Here is a 21,314-nt window from a genome sequence, read left to right as displayed (position 1 = left end):
CTTCCATGCTAGGTCTCAGACAGAAATGAGAATGAAACGGTTTCTCAAGGAATCCGGTGTGTCCAGCTGTTTTTCACAATCTGGAATACATATCAGCTACCGGGAATGATGGTTTAAAATGCAGATCCCTGATCACACTCCTTCTTCAGTTTTGCTGGGTTGGGTTCTAAAAGTCTTCATGGCTTTCTATGGTGATTATGATGCCTGCCATCTATGGGATATGTGTAACACTAATCAGGCACCCAGAAGCCAGAGGGCCTTGGTAAGTCTGTTCTGAATGGACTGAGTGGTTAAGAGCATAGTGCTTAGGAGCATTTCCTTGAAAGTCAGGCAACCTGAATTCAGATTCTGGCTCCATCACTGTCTGTTTCATCTCAAGCAAATGATCTGACCTCTTTAAGACCCAGTTTCATCTGAAATAAAATGAGGATAATATTTCTTATCTCAGGGGATTGTTTTGAGAATAAAATGTGATAATGTGTGTCTGCCACATTATTTGGCACATAAGTGCTCAATGCGTGGTTGTCACTGTAACAATAATTATTGCTGTCAGTGGCGTTATTATTATCACTACCATAGTTATTCACCAGAATTAAGCTTTATACTAATCAATAGTAGTTATGTATAAATTTAATATAAAATTACATATTTACTACATAATTCAGATATTATTAATCATATTAATTATAGTATATTAATACATATAATCAGCAGAGACTATGACTTTGACAAATCCAAAAGAGGAATTCAAGGAATTTTCTATAACTGAATAGTGAAGTCTTCTTCTGAAAAATCCTTCCATTTCCTGCAGGGTGACACATCTCTTCTATATATTAATTTGATATAATATTAATCTAGAATATTTACCATGTAGAAATGCAACAATTTGACTAAGAAAGAGAAAAGAAAAAGAAGGAAGTGGGAGAAGTGGTGTTGAAAACACAGAGAGGAGAGAAGTGATGTCTCTGCTTTACACAGCCCATCATAGACACACACGTCTGCAGGCCTGGCAAGCAAATGCGTGACTCTGTGGGACGGGTATATGCTTTGCAGCTCCACTTATTTTGGCTTAAATTTTGTCTTTATCTCAACCTAAAGAAGACAGAACAGATTAGCAGGTACAGCGTGTTTTAAACATAATTTGCAGATCTTCATTACGTAAAAGTGGTAGAAAAGGAAGGTCTCCTGCAAAACGTCTCCCTCTGTCATTTTGGTAGTTGTCATTCATTTGTTTGTCGTTTGTTTTTAAACTTACATGATTTCAAATCCAAATGAGGCATATGCATCATTTTTTTCCCAATAATTTTCACAATTTTCTGTTCGAAAAGTAGCTTCTTTCTTATGATCAAGTAATACTAAATATAGAAAATTTTAAAAATATGGAAAATCCTTTAAAAATGAGATAATAGTCACCCAAATATTCACCATGTAGATATAACCATAATTAAAATTTGGTGCTTAGTCTTTCTTTCTCTTTATAATGTTTACCACTGAGCTCAAAATATATGCACAATTTATATTATTTTCCCTTAATATTATATTATAGGAATTTCACATATCACATTCATAACACTTGGTGGCTGAATAATTCCATTCTTCCTCACCTATAATTTACTCCACCTATAATTAAACAATCTCTTATTTTGGGAAATTTCACTATATTATGATGTACAATAAAGAATAATTTCATGCATGATACATATATATTATTTTTCTTTTCTTTGTTTTTAAAGGTTGGCCCTGAGCCAACATATGTTTCCAGTCTTCCTATGTTTTTTTCTTCTTTTCAAAGCCCCCCAGTGCATACTTGTATATTCTAGTTGTAGGTCCTTTAGTTCTGCTGTGTGGGACACTGCCTCAGCATGGCTTGATGAATGGTCCTGGGTCTGCGCCCAGGATCCAAACTGGCGAAATCTTGGGCTGCTGAAGTGGAGCCCACAAACTTAACCACTCTGCCACGGGCCCGTAGATTATCTATTGGAGATTTAATTGATATTGCTTTCTTCCTTTCTTTCCTCTTCCCTTCCTTCCTTCTTTTTTTCTTCCTTTCTTTCTTTTCTTACTAACAAGTCACCATTTCAGATTTTTCATGGGATGTCTTGAATAATTAAGTATATTACTTATTCAAGCACAACCTAGAGGCATGTTTCTACTCCCTCCCGTGGTAGTGTTATAAGATTACACAAAATTTCGCTTTTAGAGTTTTCTTTGATGACAAATATATTAATATTTCCTTTTCCAGGCAGACCCCAAATGTGGCAGCTTTTAGCAGCAGCAAGCTGGATGCTTCTCCTTGGATCTATATTTGGTTGTCACAGGAAAGGAAGCATCACAAATCCTGAAGCTAATATGAATATTGTAAGTCATTCATTAAGGAAAAAAATTAAGATAAGGGATTGTTAATTTAACACCATTTTCATTATAATTGGTGTGCCTGTGTAGTTTTCAAAAATTCTAAATTGACTAGGTCTGTGCTACTTCCTCTGTTCCTTGACATGGCTAGCTACTCTAAGAGTTGAAAGCCCTGACCCAAGTTGGGGCAGTAATATTCGCTCTCCTGATAGTCTGAGCTGCCATCTGATGGTGGTTTGCTGAAGAGAAGTTTCGTGAGTTCATACTGATGATCTCTATGGAGTATCCCTGAGTTCTTCCTGAGGCTTTTTCTAGAGCAGTTTCTTTGACCTTATATCAGTGTACCTTTTTAGTTTAGTAAGTCAGAACTGGTTTCAGTTGCTTATAACCAAAAGTGTTTTGACATGCAGGAATTCATACCAGAAGAGGAATGGAATAGAATGGAATGGAATAGAGTGGAACGGAATAGTGCTAAGCAAAGAAAAAAACAAAACAAAACCAAAAACAAACAACAAATGTCCACCATGGGCTTCATTCCAATGGGATACTCGATATTCCCATATGTGTTGTGTACCATTGACGTCTTCACCCATACCCAAGTTTGTATTAGAACATTAAGAGTGTGACTGTCAAAGTTTTTTACTTAGTGTCTCTTCTTGTTCCTCTCTCCAAAGTGTCCTGTAAGTACCCCTAACCACCTACCACACTGTTGAACTCACAGTCCATGAATGTATGTCCTCAAATCCACATTTTCCTCCTCCTCCCATATTCACACACATTTTCTTCCTTCCTGGTCTTGGTGCTTTCTGGCTTTTAATTATTCTATAATGATAATAAGAACAATAAACATTTATAGAGTACTTCCTGTGAGCCAGGCACTATTCTAGATACTTTAAGTATAATTCTCACAGTAAATCTGTGAAGAGATACTATTATCATCTTTATTTTACAGTGGAGGGGAATGAGGCAGAGAAGGATTAAGTAACTTATCCAAAGTTACGTAGTTAATAAGAGGAAGAGTTGGAATTGAAGACCTACAGTTGTCTCTAGGGTGTGGACTCACAACCACTGTTGTATATAGCCCCATAGTATACAGACACAACTTGTGTGCCTGGCATGGACAGATGCATAATCCTGAAGCAAGGGCATATGCTTTGGAGCTAAACATGCTTTGGCTTAAATTTTGTCTCTATCTCTTCCTAGTGTACAATCTGGAACAGATTATTAATCTTCCTGAAATTTAGTTCTGTTAACTGCAAAATGGGTACAATTGTATCTCAAAGGCCTATTTTAAGGATTAATAAAACAGAGGATATAAACCGTGCTCCATGCAGAAGATGATCAATAAACACTAGTTCTTCTCTTACTTGTGTATCTGTGGATGGGATATCTTCTGTTCACCCCTCTAGATCCACTCTCTAGTCTTTACACCTTTCTCTCTGCCCAACAGGCTGACCTGTGAGAACTGCATCAACAGGCCCCCTTGACCTTCCATTTTCAGTTCAGTTCAGTTAATGGAAATCTTGAGCAGGAGACCTGAGGGAGGCAGGAGAGTGAGATCAGATGATTTACTGCCCTGGCTCCCTCCATGAGGTCACCTTATGCAGGCAGGCTGTCTCCTTCTGCTAAAGGTCACAGCTCCTCTCAAGGTGGCTCTCTCTACTTGATTTTCTCATTCTGGGTCTGGTAACCACTTCCTTTCCTCTCTAGTCAGGTCTAAAGTTGGTAACAGCTCACTTATTACTAGCCACAGGGTACTGCAAAATCCCCTGGGATTTCCCTTATGAGATGATCATACAATGTTTTGTCAAACATTCTGAGAGTGAACTAGAGTGCATTAATAATACCAAGCCAAGCAAACCACGATGTATGGTCACCCCACTTTGCCTTACCCATGCCTCTACTTGCATCCTCCTTCTAAAACCCACCTCAAATTATCCCGATTTTCCTGCTGTATTCTGTCACAGCACATAGATGAACAGGAGATTGTAACATCAAGTACTGTATTGCAATGTATGTATAAAAATCAAGAGATAACATCATGAAGGCATATATTTTATTTTCCTACTCTCAGAGCCAGATTATTTCCTACTGGGGTTATCCTTGTGAGGAATATGATGTTGTGACAAAAGATGATTATGTCCTCGGAATTTATAGGATTCCTCGTGGAAGAGGATGTCCAAGGAGAACAGGTAGGATTTATTTTGTAATGAAGGGAAAAAGACTAACGCAGAGCTCCCCACATGTGTTGATGATCACCGTAGGGCAGCTTTTTTTCCGAAATAGATCCTAATCTCTTCCCTGAGAGGAGGAAACTCATCACCTCCACCTCTACTACTCCATTGCATGTGTATAACACTTGGAGTTTTTAAAGGATTTTCATATACACTATTTAGTCTTTTCTTCTCTCAATCTCTTTGTCCTCCTTCCAAACAAACAAGGAAACAAAAGAAAACTTGGCCTACTCTAGAGATACCACTTTCCAGGCTTAAAAACCAGAAACATAGGAGTTGTTTTTGATACTTTCTTCTCCCTCATTTCTTATATCCAGCCAATCACCAAAATCTATCAATTTTGCCTTCTAAATTTCTCTCTCATCTGAAAAGTTCTCAGCTTCACTATTGCTCAAGTCCAGGCTTGGACATCATCATCATCTTTTGTTTCAGCTACTACAATAACTTTCAGTTATTTCACCTATAATTAATTCTCCACTCAAGTCAGTGGTATTTTATTTTTTTAAGTAAATCTGACCTTATTAATTCTATACTTAAACTTAAGTAAAGATCCATTTCTAGCTCCCTACAATACAGCTTGATATCTTTAGAGGGATCTGTTACCCTGCAAGGGAACTCTCCCCTCATGTACACCGAAGCCGATACTGTGGTACAGCAGTCTTTGAGGAAAGAAAGTTTATCACACAATCAACTGGTAAGGAGACAGAAGGACAGGCTCTCAACTCTGTCTCCCTGAACTGGGTTATGGGGTAAGGTTTAAGGGATCAGGCTTCGGAAGCACCCACAGGATGAGTTTTGATTGGCAGATCAAAATGTTCTCTTCTGGGCAGACTCCTGGCTGGTTCACTACCCTTGAAAAGTAGCTTTAACATTCTGTTGTTAAGATGAGGTCAGCACAGTAAACAGGGTAAAGTTGTTATGTAGATTTAAGTCATTGCCTTCTCTTTTGATAACAGTTTCCAGAAATTTAGTCATCCTCTCCTTCCTGGCACAGAGATGAAGGCACCCTTACAAATGGAGGCTTTTCTTATAAATGGACATTTCCCTTAGAAATGGGTAACTTCTACTAGGTTTTCAGAGCTTTTCCCCGTGTCTTCTGTTTCCTAAAAATAATTGGCTTAAAATAATTCTTATACCAAAGAGGTATATTTTGGGATAACAAATTCTGTTCCTGGTCCTATGATTACACATCCACTTGGCAAGAATTGTTTGCTTTTTTGTCTCATTTCTTAGCTCTTTTTATTCTTTGGAATGTTGTATAACAAAACTTCTCAATACCAGAAATGTTAACTGCTTAAAGAGGAGATCTAGAATTTTAAAAAGAGAGGGAGATGAAACAGTGTTTTTGCTTTTATAGAACTAATGCAGGCTCATGGAGCCGAGGAAAGGAAAGATTTCAAAGGAAAGATCTTTCAAAGGAAAGATTTCTTGGACTCTCAAGGTCTGGCAGTAGTGCTCTTTTATTCAGAGAATAGCATGGAGTAGAATGGGGACAGGACCCATGGGCAGTAAGAGCTGGAGGCATGGGGACAGGACGTATGGGTAGGAAGAGCTGCAAACATAGGCTGAGGCATAGGTATGTGAGTTATCTCTTTACAAGACAAAGGAGAGATTATGTTTAAAAAGTCACTAAAATGGTATCAGTGTAGGTCGGGTCTGGTTATTGGGCGGTCCTAACGCTTTAGATAAGAATCAGATCGGATATGCTTCCCAGAGGGGGATGATATAGGTCAGTATGTAGGGTAAGATGCCTTGGGCTTTTCTCCTTGGGGCAGCCTTGATCTTCAGCAGAATCAACTTTCTCCAAAAGAACTCTCTTCCTTTTAAATACTCTTGAGAACTTTGTTTCCTCAAACTTTTATCTTATCATTTCTGCCAGGTAGTTGCCAAAATACGTGAGATGAAAGCTGTCTCCACAATGATAAGCTGCCTGAGGGCTCAGATAAGAGAGGGGCTTTGGCAGTAATTCAGCCAAAATTTTCTCAAAAGGTACATAAATGGACATAGACTTTTAGTTGCTTGATTCCAGATGGCTGAAGGCTCTCTAAGAGTGAGGTCCAGCCCACCCAATCTCAGGAAGCTGATCTAGCCACAAAAGTGACCTGAGGGACAGCCCTCAGGTGCCCACACAGCATCACAAACCACTTATAAAAGACAGGAAAGCCCTGGTCATTTCTCTCTCTCCTCTGTGTATTCAACACCATTTTCCTACTTTCTTCTTTTTTTTCTCTTTCTTAGTCAAATTGTTCCAAGTCTACTTTACAAATAGGATTTTTATATCAAATTAACAATTTTACACTGTAGAACATTTCCCTTAAAACCTCCCATTTTGCTTTCTGACCATGCAAATTAAATGAAGTAGTGTGTGTAAAATGTAGCATAGTGCCTGGCATTCAGTAAACATTCAACAAATGACGTTTTTATTGTTTTCATTATTATTTTGAGAAAAGCGTAGTTTTATAATGAGATGATTCTTGAGAAATAAAATGTTATTAATATGAACAGTAATAATAGAGCAATATTTATTATGGAAAGTCTTTTATGTATTTTAATTCTAATTTAATTCTTACCACTAGACTATAAGATAGCATTTGTTAATATTCCTTATTGTACACATAAGTTAAATTAGGCACAAAGGGGTTAGTACATAGCAGAATAGATTTTGAACCAGCAAATCTGACTGCAGCACCTACAGAACAACACATTATATATAATCCAAATTTTACAAAGAGATAAACAGGACATATGGAAGATAAACAACTTGCCCAAGTAAGTAGTTCAGAAGGGACTAGAACCCAGGTTTGCCTGGTTCCAAATTTCATCTCTTAAGCTCTCTTCTATACCACAGGAAGTCAGGAAAGAGAATTTTCTTGTATACACTAAGGAAAGCCAGACACAAAATTCTTGCCTGTGTTTTGCAGCTCCAAAGCCTGTTGTGTATTTGCAACACGGCTTAATTGCATCTGCTAGTAACTGGATTTCCAACCTGCCGAACAACAGCTTAGCTTTCCTCCTGGCAGATAACGGTTATGATGTGTGGATGGGGAACAGCCGGGGAAATACTTGGTCCAGAAAACACTTGAAATTTTCACCCAAATCACCAGAATTCTGGGCCTTCAGGTAAGGAGATACCTACTAATAAATAAAGTGTGTGCTTTGCTTATTTATGTGGATGAACACCCTTTAATTTTTCCCTTTCTGTCCAAATGCATCCAATGGAATCCACAAGACAGAAATAAACATTTTTCTTCTATCCGGGCTTTCTTCATAAGCTCAAAAGATGCCCTTATTGTCGCATTGTTATTTCTTTTAAAAATTCCACTTGCTGGTATCTGTGTGTATATATGCAAAATATATATGCAAAAATAAAATCAAAATACAAAAGTCAACTTTAGAAAGGTTAATTCCAGGACTGTCACTTTGTCAATATGGATTCTAAAGGAAATTTATATAGTACCCTTACTACAGAGGAAAAATGAAACTGATCAAGAAATGGAACCAGAAACAAGGTTCTGGTTGAAAACCTGAGAACAAGACATTCGTAATAAACCAACATTGAGCCTAGTCCTGGTGCATAGATGACACTCAGATGTTTATTCACTGAGTAATGAAGGAACTCTGCCCTCCATAGGCTGGAGGTGCTGAACACTTTCCTGGAGTGAGGTCCTGGGGAAGTAAGGAGAAAGTCTGAATACAAAGGATGGCTAATGAGTAGAGTTGCCAGCAGCAGCCCTTGGGGACACTGTCTGCTCTAGAAGTCAGGCCAGATTGGTCACAGGGACAGATCCCTGCACTTGTACCAGAGCTAAGAACTGTGCCTTGAAGGTCAGTAATACCATTTGTTCCTTGGCCTCTTTCCTGGAAGCCATTTGGCATTTCTTAATTCCACATCCCAGTGCAGTTGTGTCATTGCACTATTGCAAATAACATGATGATTCCCTAGGTGAGTATCTTCCCAACTACACACAGGAAAGAAGCACCTGAGGTGACTGCTAAAGATGCACATTACCAGGCCCCTTCCCTGGAAATTCTGATTCAGTCTGTCTGGGCGGAGGTCTGCAAATCTGTTTGTTTTATTTGTGTTTTAAATAAGTGGTCCAAGTGATTTTTCTTTTCAAGGGAATTTGGTACAGAATTAGGTGAAAAACCTCTACAGGCTTTTGCAAGTCAGATTTTTCTGATTCCAGTTTGTTAACAATGTTACTCTTGCAACCAAGGTGACATCCTCGAATGTTGCACAGATGCATAATATCATATATTTATTCTAGTCTTATATTTAACAAAATCTAAGTATTTATATCTGCAATGAATATGTTTAAATATTTCAAGTCTAACAATGAGATGTTTTCTCCAATTTTGTTGTTTTTCTTTGGCAGTTTGGATGAGATGGCTAAATATGACCTTCCAGCCACAATCAATTTTATTGTAGAGAAAACTGGACAGGAGCAACTCTACTATGTGGGCCACTCTCAAGGCACCACCATTGGTGTGTTTGGGGCAAGTGTGATCTGAGAGAGTCAGCATATTTTCTTGCATATTCATGAAAAGGGTCAGGATTTCTTCCCTCTGTGAAGTCTCTAGCTTAGGAACTTGAGTTGGGAAATTAAGTGAGGATGACAAGAGGGACTTTTTCCCCAGGTCTGAATTTGGAGACTGATGGATAAGCCTGAAGGAGAGATAATTATTTATTTAGTCATTTGTGTCAGACACCTGGTTAGATGCTAAAGAATCAGAGATAAATATAGTATGCATCTTTCCCTTAAAAGGCTCACAGTCTAGTTAAGGACAGCAAAAAGAAAGCAGAGAATTACAAACCTCAGTGATTATATGCCACCGTCAGTGTGACGTTTAGTTCCCAGTAGGTGCTGGAGTAGGCTAGATGTGGATGGGGCCATGTTGGCAGTGCCATGGAGCACTTCACTCCCTGCGCTGCTCTCCATTCAGCTAGACACTTCCACAATATCAATAGCATATCCACCAGTCTCTTTTCTGTGTCTTAATTCTAATCAGATTTCCGGTGTAAGTCTCTATATGCCTGTACTATAGTATGCATCATACATGCATTCTCTCAGTGGAAAATACAAACATTTGAGAGCGTTATCATCCATATTTTACAAATGTCTGAATTTAAAAATCCTTTCCAATTGTGATAACACCAAATAACACCTTAAGAACTATATACACAGACAGTCTTTGACTTACAATGGTTCAACTTACAATTTTTCAACTTTACCACGGTGTGAAAGCGATATACGTTCAGCAGAACCCATACTTTGAATTTTGAATTTTGATCTTTTCCGCAGCTAGTGATATGCAGTATGATACTCTCTCATGATGCTTGGCAGTGGCAGTGAGCTACAGCTCCCAGTCAGCCACATGATCATGAGGGTGAGCAATTGATACACCTACAATGATTCTGCACGCATACAACTATTCCGTTTTTCACTTTCAATACAGTATTCAGTAAATTACATGAGATATCCGACACTTTATTATAAAATAGGCTTTGTGTTGGATGATTTTGCCCAACTGTAGGCTAATGCTCTGAGCATGTGTAAGATAGGCTAGGCTAAGCTATGATGTTCAGTAGATTAGGTGTATTAAATGCATTTTTGACTTAGAATATTTTCAACTTACGGTGGGTGTATTGGGTTGTAACCTTGTTGTAACTCAAGGAAGATCTATATATAACTTAACCTTCAAAAGAATCATCCTACATAGATTCTATTTTCCAAATTTACAGATTGAGAAAACTGAACTCATGTAGGGGTGGTAACATTCCCAAGTTTTTGCACAGCCAGTGAATGGAAAGCCAAGATTATAGCCCAGTTTTGTCTGATACCAAAGACTATGGTCAAGTTAGAATGGCCCTTGGAGTTTACCCAGATATGTCCCACAATGGGTTTTGAACCTTTTCTGTAACATTCTCTATAGGTAGACTTGTACTCTTCGGTGACAGGAAACTTACTTTATTCTGAATTAGCTGATTCCATCCTTGAAAAATTTAGAAAATCTTTCCCTGAGAATGGTACTCATGCTGAGTTTTTTTGTTTTTAATATAACTACTTTTATTATAATTTAAAATGAATTAAGGGTTGTTTTAAATCTATGAACTAGTACCTTCTTCCCTTTTAGCTTTCATAGCATTCTCTACAAATCCAGAGCTGGCTAAGAAAATTAAGATATTTTTTGCATTGGCTCCAGTCATCACAGTGAAATATACCCAAAGTCCTATGAAAAAATTAGCAACTCTTTCCAGAAAGGCAGTCAAGGTATGTGACTTCTTCAATTTTAAATCTGCAATAACTAAAACTAGTTCTATTTCCACTCATTTCAAGAGAAGAGAATCTGAGGCAAATGACATTTTACAAACTTATAAAAATGTAGCAGATGCTCAAGGGAGTCATGTGTGTTTACTGATAATGTACAATTTTACCAACAGGGTTCAGAGAGCTCACTCTGATGTCATTCTACTCTATTGTCTTCACCCATATCTAGAGGCTTCTCTACTATGTCATTCTTCAATCAAAGATAAAGCAAGAGCTAATTTGATTGATTGATTTGTTTAATCTAGTAAGTTAAAATTTTCTCTGAGGCCCCCTAGCTTTTCAGGGGCACTATAATGTAATAGTTGAGATCACAGCATGGTGCCCATGGCCTGGGTTTGAATCCTAGCTAGATGAGTGAATTAAGTCAAGACCTTAAGTATTCTAGGAATCATTTTCTTCATCTATAAAGTGGGGATTAAATAGTCCCCATTCATAAGGCTGCTGTGAGGATTAAGTGAGTTCATACATGTAAATCCCCTAGAGGCAGGTCTTGCACAGTGTACACCTTTAATAAGTGTCAGTTACCGTTATTGTTGTCCTGATTTTCATAGAACACACTTTCCCCCATTACTAAAAGTCCAACTTTGCTCAGTTGCTCCTGGTCTATCAAGTCCTCAAAACCTAGGCATATCCTAGACCTCAGATTCTTTCTTCTAGCTGACAGCTAACTAAGCTGATCATTAACTCAGTCAAGGAGAATTGGTCTATGTGGGTTGGTGTGTTTTCTTGGTGCATATTAATATGGGCTTCTCCCACGGCTGACTAAGGTGATCATACTGTTCAGTGATTTCAGAGAAAGCATATGAAAGTGAAACAATTTTTATAAAAGCCAGGGATTCTGGCTGGTGAGAGATAAGGAAATTAGCACATGGCAATTCAATTTCATACCTACAGAACCCAGAAAGACAGTAGCAGGAAAGCTATCAGAACAACATGAAAAATCCTCATATTTCCCTCTTAGTACTTGGGCCTCTTGTACCACAGAAATTTCAGTCCAGCCTCATCCTGCAATATTGGATAAACACGAGACTTCTTGCTAAATTATTTCAGCATTCCCACACAGTTAAGAGATATTTTGAGATGGTGGGATCTTTCTCTTTTCCTCAATTTGCACAGCTCTGCTTCAACCTTCCGTATGTCTTGACATGCCTGTGGTATAGTACAGTTCAATTCAATTCTGTGAAGAGATATCTAGGAGCTACTATTTCAAGAGCATAGCATCAGGAAATAGCTATGTCTATAAAGATACCTTTCAGCTTGTTGGTATGACTGAAAATCAGAGTGCATAAGAGAGTGGTAGGAGACTCAATGAAGGAAAGAGTAGGGGACAGTTAATAGAAAGAAGGTAAGTCATGTTAAGAAATTTAGATTTTGTTCTGTTGGCGACAGGAAGCCATTGAAGAATGTGAAGCAGAGAAAAGGACTGATCGCCTTTGCATTTTTGGAGCTATTGCCCTAAATGGGCTTTAACTCCGATCAAGGAGCTTACCACATATGACCCTCTAATTCTTGATAGAAATTCCAGCAGCATCATGATGATAGAGCAAAGAAATTGCTAGACAAATTTAGAGAAAAGTGAAAATGTTTCTAATTGTTGGAATCACAGAAGACCTCTTGAATGAAATGGCATTTGAGTTTGGGCTTAAGGACAAGATTTCAATATATATAGGGTGTTGCAGAAAGTCTTTCTAAACCAAGAGGGAAATGCGAGCTACGTTTCAGTTGCAAAGTTCAAGCCATGGGAAACCTCGTGTAAATGACTTTATTAGGGCTTTAAATTTGTGAAGATGAATATGAGAAATAAATATTGGAAACGTAGGAGTAGATTTGGACAACATTGAATGCCAAGTTAATATATTTGGAATTTATTCTATAGGTAATGGGTAACCTTGGAAAGTATTTGCACAAAGGAATGACACATTATGCTCTTTTTTGGAAAGGTTCTCCTGGGACCAAATGGAAGTAGATCGGAGTAAAAGACATCAAGAGGGGCTAAAGATGAGGTGAATGGTTATGGGGTTATTGTTACACTTCAGCTGATAGATGTTGGGAAACTGAGCCAGAGTTGTGCAAAAGAAGATATATCTACAGAGTTTGACAATGAAATGATAGACAGCTTTATAGCCATGGTATAAACTTTGAGAGGGTGGGACTTTCTCTTCTCCTCTCCTGTTAGCCAAATGTTCTCAGGCAAGTCAAGGAATGACTTCCTTTCACTAAAGAGCTCCTGGGCTGAGATGATCCTTTTACTATCTCTGATTAGAGAATTCTTTTTATTGATATTATCAGTTCTTTTCTATTGTTCTTTCAATTCAATTCAATTCAATTCACATAAGGCACTGACATAAGAACATGAGTCAGACAGAATCAAGTTCACATTCTGTCTCTGCTTCATGCCCTTTGTGACCTTGAGCAAGTTATTTAACCGTTCTCAGACTGTTTTCACATTTATAAAATCAATAGAATTTGAAGTTCTGATGTCAGCAAGATGGCAGGCTAGGAGGTCCCAACACTTGTCTCCTTGATAAAAACAACAAAAACAATAAATAAACAACTAAGAACTGACAGAAATAGCTCTGAAAAACCTTTGGACTATAACAAAGAAGCAGCAAAAACCCTGCAGAGCTCAAAAACCAAGGATGGCTGCATAGACAAGCATAGGAAGCATTTTACTTGTATCACCGCATCCCCCAGTCTAGAGGAGCTCAGCACCAAGAGGGATACTCTCAGAGGGATGTTATCACATGTGCAAAAGGAGAGCAGAATACCAGCAAGGCTCATTACTACCATGGACATTTTTGGCTTTTGCTACCAAGGTTCCCCACTGTCTTCACCAATGCTGAACCCAGCTGACAGAGCTGCTTGAGTCCATGCTGCTAATCTCCTCCTGAGGGCTGGAGCTGTTACTGAGGTGAGACCTGTTCCCAGTTGCCCCAGTTGTTGCTGTGCCCTACAATCTGGGATTAGAGTATCACAATGTCTTGCCATCTATGGAACCAAAGCTGCCACTACTCAGCTCCCCATCCCATGGGTCCCAAGTCATGGCTTTGACCCCCTATTACCAGCCACAGAGTTGCTATCTGTGCTCTGGTCCCTGGGTCCTGAGTTTAGGGCTTTGATCCAGCATCACTAGGGCCAAGCTGCTGCTACTCTGCTTCTGCCCCCTGGGGCAAGAGTTGGGACTGTGACCTGCCATTCCCAGGGCATGCTGCTGCACCCCTTGGGCCCAAGCCACAACTGCACCTGTCAAGCCTGGGTCTGTGCTGCTGCTGAGTCCCCCTGTCTCTCCCCCTAGCTCAAGTCACTGAAGCAAGCACCAAAGACCCAAACTCCAGTTCCATAGAAGATCTGCTTATGTCTGAATCTCAAACACTAGAACCATTGCCACAGCAAGTGCACCTATGCCCCAACCCAGATGCTATGGTAGTTCTGAACTCAAGACCCTGGCTCTGCTACTGCTGAGTGTCAGTGCACCAGACCTGGCACCAAGAAGGATACACTCAGCTGGAGCTTCTCTTCAGGGGCAAAAAAGAGCAGGAGGATATCAACAGCCTTTGCCACTAAGGAATATAATAATTTTAGACACCACTACCACCTGCAGGACCTCCACAGTCTTGGCCAGTGAAGACCCCTGTAGTCCTCATCACTGTTGACCTCAGCTGTTGGAGCTATGATGCTCCATCACAGAGGCTATGATGCTGAGCCCTCCCTGGAATCAAGGCACTTCACCCTACAAGCTGGTGCCATTACAGCCACCTTCAGGTGAAAGTGTTTCCCCACTAAAGCCAGTCTGAAAAGGCTGGAAGAGGTGACTGCTCCCTTAAATGTGCAGACATCAACACAAAGCCATTAGAAACACAAAAAAGCAAGGAAACATGACACCACCAAAGGAACACAATAATTTTCTAGGAACTGAACACAAAGGAATGGAGATTTGTGAGTTACCTGAAAAAGAATTCAAAATAATTATTTTAGGAAAGCTAAGCAGATAAAACACAGACAACTCAGCAAACCCAGGAGAATGATGCATAAAAAAATTGAGAAGTTCAACAAAGAGATAACGATCATAAAAAAAGAACCAAGCAAATTCTACTGCTAAAGAATGAAATGAATGAAATAAAAAATAGAATAAGAGAGCTTCAACATCAGCCTCAATGAAGAAGAAATAATCTGTGAACATGAAAACAGATCTCTTGATATTATACTATCAAAGGAGAAAAAAGAAATAAGCATGAAAAAGAGTGAAGAAAGCCTACATGAATTGTAGGACACCACAAACAAAGCAATTTTTCCATTATAGGAGTCCCAGAAAGAAGAGAGAGAAAGGAGAAGAAAGCTTTTTTAAAGAAATAATGACTGACAATTTCCCAAATCTAGGTAGATATGATCATCCACGTATGTGAAGCTCAGAAAACCCCAAAAGATTCAGTTCAAAGAGATCTCCTCCAAGACACATTAAAATCAAACTCTCAAAATCCAAAGATATATGAGGCCAGCCCAGTGCTGTAGAGGTTAAGTTCATGCACTCTGCTTTGGCAACCGAGAGTTCGCAGGTTCTGATCCTGGGCACAGACCTAGCACTGCTCATCAAGCCATGCTGTGGCAGCATCCCACACAAAATAGAGGAAGATCGACACAGGTGTTAGCTCAGGACCAATCTTCCACACACACACACACAAAACTAAGATAAACAGAATATTGAAAGTAGCAAGAAGAAAAAGACTCATTATATATAAGGGAACTCCAATAAGGCTATCAGCAGATTTCTCAGCAGAGACCTTGCAGGCCAGGAGAGAAGACCATGATATATTTAAAGCGCTCAAAGAAAAATACTGCCAACTAAGAATACTTTACTCAGCAAAGTTGTCCTTCAGAAATAAAGGAAAGATAATACTTTCCCAGACAAACAAAAGCTGAGGAAAGTTTTCATCACTAGACCTGCTTTACAAGACATGCTACAGGGAGTTCTTAAAGCAGAAACAAAAGTATTCTAATTAGTAACACGAAAATTTATGAAAATAAAAAATTCACTGGTAAGGGCAAATATATAGTCAAATTCAAAATACTCTAATACTCCAATGGCAGTGTGTAAACCACTTTTGAACTCTAGTGTGTACGTCAAAAAATAAAAGTGTTAAAAATAAGTATAGCTACAAAATTCTGTTAATGGATACATAACATAAAAAGATGTAAATTGTGACATCAACATAAAATATGAGGAGGGACAAGTAAATGTACAGAACATTTTTATGCAATTGTAGTTAAGTTGTTTTCAGTTTACAATAGACTGTTACAACTATAAGATGTATTATAAAAGCCTCATGGTAATCACGAAGCAAAAACCTATAATAGTTACAAAAATGATAAAGAGAAAAGTACCAAAGCATAGCACTACAAAAAAATCATTAATTCACAAAGATAGACAGCAAAAGAGGAAGAAAGTAACAAAGGAATGACAAAACAATCAGAAAACAACAAAACAGCAATAGTAAGTCCTTGCTTATCAATAATTACTCTAAATGTAAATGGTTTAAATTCTCCAATTAAATGATATAGTGATTGAATGAATTAAAAAACAAGACAACCATATGCTGCCTAGACAAGGCTCAATCAACTTCAAGGATACACATAGACTCAAAGTGAAGGGATGGAAAAGTGTATTCCAAACAAATACAAACCAAGAGAGCATGGGTAGCTATACTTACATCAGACAACATAAACTTTAAGTCAAAAATGGTAACAAGAGACAAACAAGATTATTGTATAGTGATAAAGGGATCAATTCATCAAAAGGATACAACAATTGTAAATATATGTTCACCCAATATTAGAGCACCTAAATATATTAAACAACAGTTCTGAAGAGAGAAACAGACAGCCCTGCAATAATTGTAGGAGACTTCAATACCCAACTTTCAACAATGGCTAGATCATCCAGAGAGAAAATCAATAAGGAAATAATAGATTTGAACTAAACTTTAGACTAATGGACCTAACAGACACATGCAAACATCACATCCAGTTGCAACAGTATACACATTCTTCTGAAGCACACATGGAATATTTTTCAGGAGACGTCATATGTTAGGTCACAAAAAAAGTCTTAAAAAGTTTAAGAAGAGTAAATCATACCAAGTATCTTTTCTGAACACAACGGTATGAAACAAGAAATCAATAACAAAAGAAAAGCTGGAATATTTACAAATATGTGTAAATTAAACACTATACTTCTGAATATCTAATGGATCAAAGAAGAAATCAAAAAATATCTTCAGACAAACAAAAATGGAAACACAACATACTAAAATTGTGGGAAGCGTTATAAGAGGGAAATTTATGGAAACAGATGCCTGCATCAAGAAAAAGAAGGGGCCAACCCAGTGGTGCAGCAGTTAAGTTCACACGTTCTGCTTCAGTGGCCTGGGGTTTGCTGGCTCAGATCCTGGGTGCAGACCTACACACCACTTGTCAAACCATGCTGTGGCAGACGTCCCACATATAAAGTAGAAGAATATGGGCGTGTTTATTTTAGTGGCACATAATGAAGGATGCATATTTATCTTTGTTTGCAGGGTTAGCAAAGAGAGGAGGATTGGTGGCAACTGTTATCTCAGGGCTAATCTTCCTCAAAAAAAAAAAGGAAAAGGAAAGATATCAAATAAACAACCTAATCTTACACCTCAAAGAACTACAAAAAGAACAAACTAAGCCCAACGTTAGCAGAAGGAGGGAGATAATAATGATAAGAGCGGAAATGAATTAAATAGACTAGAAGGACAATGGAAACAATCAATGAAACTGAGAGTTGTTTTTTTTAAAAGATAAACAAAACTGACAAACCTTTAGCTAAAGTAACTAATAAAAAAAGAGAGATGGCTCAAATAAATAAAATTATAAAAATAAGAGGAGACATTAAAATTGATACTGTAGAAATATAAGCATCATGGGACTCCCGTGAACAATTATATATGAACGCATTAGATGATTTATGAGAAATGGGTAAATTCCTAGAAACATACAATTTACCAATACTGAATTATGAAGTGAGGGAAAATCTGAATAGACTAACAATGAGCAAAGAGATTAAATCAGTAATCAAAAATCTCTCAACAAATGAAAGCCCAGGACCAGATGGCTTCACTAGTGAATTCTAAAAAAGATTTGAAAAAGAATTAATACAAATCCTCCTCAAACTCTTCCAACAAACTGAAGAAAAAGGAACACTTCCAAACGCATTTTACAAAGCCAGCATTATCCTGATACTAAAATCAGAAAAAGACACCACAAGAAAAGAAAATCACAGGCCAATATCCCTGATGAACATAGATGCAAATGTCCTCAAGAAAATACTAGTAAACTGAATTCAACAGTCCATTAAAAGGATCATACACCATGATCAACTGGGATCTATCTCTGGGATGCAAAGATGGTTCAACATACACAAATCAATAAGGGTGATATACTACCTTAATAGAATGAAGGATGAAAATTACATGATCATCTCAACACATGCAGAAAAGCCATTTGACAAAGCTAAACTTCTTTTCATGATAAAAACTCTCAAAAAATTAGATATAGCAGGAATGTACCTCTATATAATAAAGGCTATATATGACAAACCCATAGCTAAAATTATGCAAAGTTAAAAGCCTTTCCTCTAAGATCAGAAACAAGACAAAGATACCCACTCTCACCACTTGTATTCAACAAAGTACTAGAAGTCCTAGCCAGATTAGTTAGGCAAGGAAAAGAAAGAAAAGGCATCCAAGTCAGAAAGGAAGATGTAAAATTATGTCTGTTTGTAGATGACATGATCTTATCTAAAAAACACCCTAAAGAGGCCAATGAAACACAATTTACTGAAATTAGTAACCAAGGTGAAAGACCTGTACACTGAGAACTATAAGACATTAATGAAAGAAATTGAAAAAGACACAAAAAGATATCCCATGTTCATAGATTGGAAGAATTAATATTATACTAAAATGTCCATACCGCCCAAATGATCTGCAGATTCAAAGCAATCCCTATCAAAATTCCAATGTAATTTTCATAGAAATAGCAAAATCTATTCTAAAATTTGTATAGAACCAAAAAGACCCTGAATAGGAAAACCAATCCTGAGAAACAAGAATAAAGTTTGAGGCATCACACTTCCTGATCTCAAACTATATTACAAAGCTATAGTAATCAAAACAGTATGGTACCAGCATGAAAACAGTCACATAGACCTGTGGAACAGAATTGAGACCCCAGAAACAAATGCATGCTTATGGTCAACTAATCTTTGACAGGGGCACTATGAACAAACAGTGGAGAAAGGACAGTCTCCAATAAATTGTGTTGGGATAACTGAATAGCCGCATGCAAAAGAATGAAACTGGACTCCTATGCTACACCACTCACAAAAATTAAGCTGAAGTGGATTAAAGACTTAAATGTAAGACTTGAAACTTTAAAATTCCTAGAAGAAAACAAAGGAGAAAAGCTCCTAGACGTTGGCCTTGCCAATAATTTTTTGTATAAGACACCAAAAGCACAGGCAATAAAACCAAAAATAAACAAGTGGGACTAACTAAAAAGCTTCTACACAGCAATGGAAACAATCAACATATTGAAAAGGCAATCTGCAGAATGGGAGAAAATATTTACAAACCACATATTTGATAAGGGGTTAATATCCAAAATATATGAAGAACTCACAGCTCAAGCAAAAATGCAAGTAATCCGACTAAAAAATGGGTAAAGGACCAGAATACACATTTTTCCAAAGAAGACATATAGATGGCCAACATGTACACGAAAGGTACTCAACATCACTAATCATCAGGGAAATACAAATCAAAACCACAATAAGATATCACCTCACACCTGTCAAAATGGCTATTATCAAAAAGACAAGAAATAACAAATGTTGGCCAGGATGTGGAGAAAGGAAAGCCTTATACACTTTGGGTAGAAATGTAAATCAGTACAGTCCTTATGGGAAAACACTAGAGAGGTTCCTATATAAATTATAACAGAAAAATTAAAAAGAATATAAAAAAGCCAAAAAAAAAAGAAGGAAATACTGCCATTTGCGACAAATTGGGTGAAACTGGAAGACATAAAGCCAAATGAAATAAGACAGACAGCGAAAGATATTGTACTGAATCACTTACATATGGAATCTAATTTTAAAAAATGAACTTCATAGAAGTTCATAGAAAAATAAAAATGTTCACCAATTAAAATCAAGTCCTATCTTCTAGTTTAATTATTTGTTAATGTGGCAATCTATTTAGGTTATCACACTCGAGAACATAGAATAGATGACAACATTCTTTTAAAAGATAAGTTCACTCTATATGTATCCTGCTGCTATTGTTCAATTATCATATAGACAGTTACACAGGAAGAGTTACAATTTGATACATGTCTTATGGTGTCAATTATTCCTCAGTAAAGTCGTAAATAAATAAACAACCCAGGTAGAATTTGTCAAGTTCTTTGGGAAATTCACTGAAATAATACATGTTTAAGCATCGTACCTAGCTTATAGCAGGTGCTCAATAAATATTATCTAGTATTATTAATTGAGTTTGTTTTAGATTCAAAGCCACAGCACTTGTTATTTCAGATCTCCTGTCTATTCATCCTTTCCTCCCTTCCCATTCCTTGTTTGCCCCTGGGCATTTATGCCTTTGTGTTCTTGTCTCACTTTTTTCTGACCTACCACTTGCCTTGACCCTTTGCTTTTTACATGCTATCTACAATAATAAGAATTCTTATTATTGTCTCCATTTCTTAAAAGAAGGACCTTAGGCTCTGAGAGGCTAAACAGCCTGTCCCAAATCACCCAACTAATGGGTAGCAGAGCCAGAATTTGAACCCAGATCTCACCAGGCCATCCATAGTCAGTCCTTTCTTATGTTGTCATTTCCCCACCTTTTCAATGCCAACCTAAAGAAGTCAGTCCTGGATCCTCATGCAGCCATGCACAATGGTGCCCAGCACACCAGGCTTTTGAGAGCTGAATCCAGCAAGCCATGAGCCCTGGCATGGAGCCATGTGCTCAGAAGAGCGGGTACCTTTTCTGATTCTCACAAAGGTACCAAAAGAGCTAATAGAGGCAGCCTATCTCCACACTGTTATGTGACAAACATGCTCCTTCCAGAACCAACTTGGAATTATCTACAAGTCAACATGTTTGCAACTCTGCAAGCAGGTGCTGGATGACTGGCTGGCCTGCATTACTATCCTGTCTTTTAAGTTAGGGTAAAAGAGCAATTATTTATCCTTGGGTAAATGTGTGGTAGTTTTGCTGAGTCACTCATGCATGGATATAGAGGTGAAGTGAAATCAGAGACTGCCATGCTAATTCACCCTATATTTCTGAAAGCAATTATCAGAACAAAGA

The 21,314-nt window shown here is 37.8% G+C and overlaps 1 protein-coding gene across 6 annotated transcripts in view; it reads left to right on the top strand.

The window, feature by feature from the left end:
• The window catches only part of LOC103567445 (lipase member K), a 49,391-nt gene that overhangs the window by 15,538 nt on the left and 12,539 nt on the right, over window positions 1–21,314 (top strand). For 4 of the 6 annotated variants that reach the window (XM_008544106.2, XM_008544110.2, XM_070562009.1 and 1 more), the window contains 6 exons: window positions 2,243–2,358; window positions 2,763–2,951; window positions 4,427–4,544; window positions 7,508–7,706; window positions 8,963–9,072; window positions 10,722–10,858. In XM_008544106.2, coding sequence (XP_008542328.1) covers window positions 2,254–2,358; window positions 2,763–2,951; window positions 4,427–4,544; window positions 7,508–7,706; window positions 8,963–9,072; window positions 10,722–10,858 — 858 coding nt within the window. In that variant the 5' untranslated portion in view covers window positions 2,243–2,253. The remainder of the gene's footprint in view (window positions 1–2,242; window positions 2,359–2,762; window positions 2,952–4,426; window positions 4,545–7,507; window positions 7,707–8,962; window positions 9,073–10,721; window positions 10,859–21,314) is intronic. The other 2 variants (XM_070562018.1, XM_070562007.1) reach the window with 1 other exon arrangement.

The sequence above is a fragment of the Equus przewalskii genome, chromosome 1, assembly GCF_037783145.1.
Source record: "Equus przewalskii isolate Varuska chromosome 1, EquPr2, whole genome shotgun sequence".
Lineage (NCBI taxonomy): Eukaryota > Metazoa > Chordata > Mammalia > Perissodactyla > Equidae > Equus > Equus przewalskii.
Note: the sequence above shows the minus strand (reverse complement) of the source record. Positions and strands in the feature narration are given on the sequence as shown.